Source organism: Penaeus monodon, chromosome 34 (genome assembly GCF_015228065.2).
Source record: "Penaeus monodon isolate SGIC_2016 chromosome 34, NSTDA_Pmon_1, whole genome shotgun sequence".
Lineage (NCBI taxonomy): Eukaryota > Metazoa > Arthropoda > Malacostraca > Decapoda > Penaeidae > Penaeus > Penaeus monodon.
In genome coordinates, this window is record NC_051419.1 from 24,732,722 (window position 1) to 24,733,413 (window position 692).

A 692-nucleotide genomic window follows, 5' to 3' on the forward strand; every position below is an offset into this window, starting at 1 on the left:
TTCTCTAAGAATGCGTATAGCAATCAGGAAACTCATCATGAATAGGAGTAAGGGTGTATAAAAAAAAAAAAAGTAATCAGTAATCAACAGTATTTTAATTTCCTGAGCTGAGAATATTGAAATCCAAAATCCAGCAAATCAGCATAAAATGAGATTATGAGTTGTGTGAGAGTCCGACTGGAGCGAGTCACTGTACTAGGCTTCCGAATGTGTGTTCGGGGAGGTGGGTCGGTTTGGGTAGGGCATTTACTGAAGGGATGTGTCGGTGAGAGAATGTTGCCTCTTGGACCGCTTCACCTGAGGGAGTGAAGCCCCCCCCCCTCGCCGTCCTCTAACGCCCCCCCTTTCTTCCCCAGATCAAGATCTGGTTCCAGAACCGCCGCTCCAAGTACAAGAAGCTGATGAAGGCGGCGCAGAGCGGCAGCGGGCCCAGCACCCCCATGGGCGCCCCCATCACCCCCGGGTCTCCCCTGGGGGGGTCCCCGCTGGAGGGGGCGTCCCCCCTGGGCCAGCCCCTCCCGTCGTCCACGCCCCAGAGCATCTCCCCGGCCCCGCCCACCGCGCAGAGCCCGCCCTCGACGCACCCGTACACCAGCATGGCCCCCGTCTCGGCCGCCGCCCACGCCACCTCCTCGTCGTCCCAGGGGCCCTCCCCCTCGGGCGGCCCCGCGCCGTCCCAGCAGTCGGGGAGC

General features: G+C 60.4%; 1 protein-coding gene across 1 annotated transcript in view; it reads left to right on the forward strand.

Moving 5' to 3' along the window:
• Positions 1-353: 353 nt before the first annotated feature.
• The window catches only part of LOC119594858 (homeotic protein distal-less-like), a gene marked incomplete at its 5' end in the record, with an annotated part of 16,722 nt that continues 16,383 nt past the window's right edge, over positions 354-692 (forward strand). The window contains 1 exon segment of the mRNA XM_037943940.1: positions 354-682. Coding sequence (XP_037799868.1) covers positions 354-682 — 329 coding nt within the window.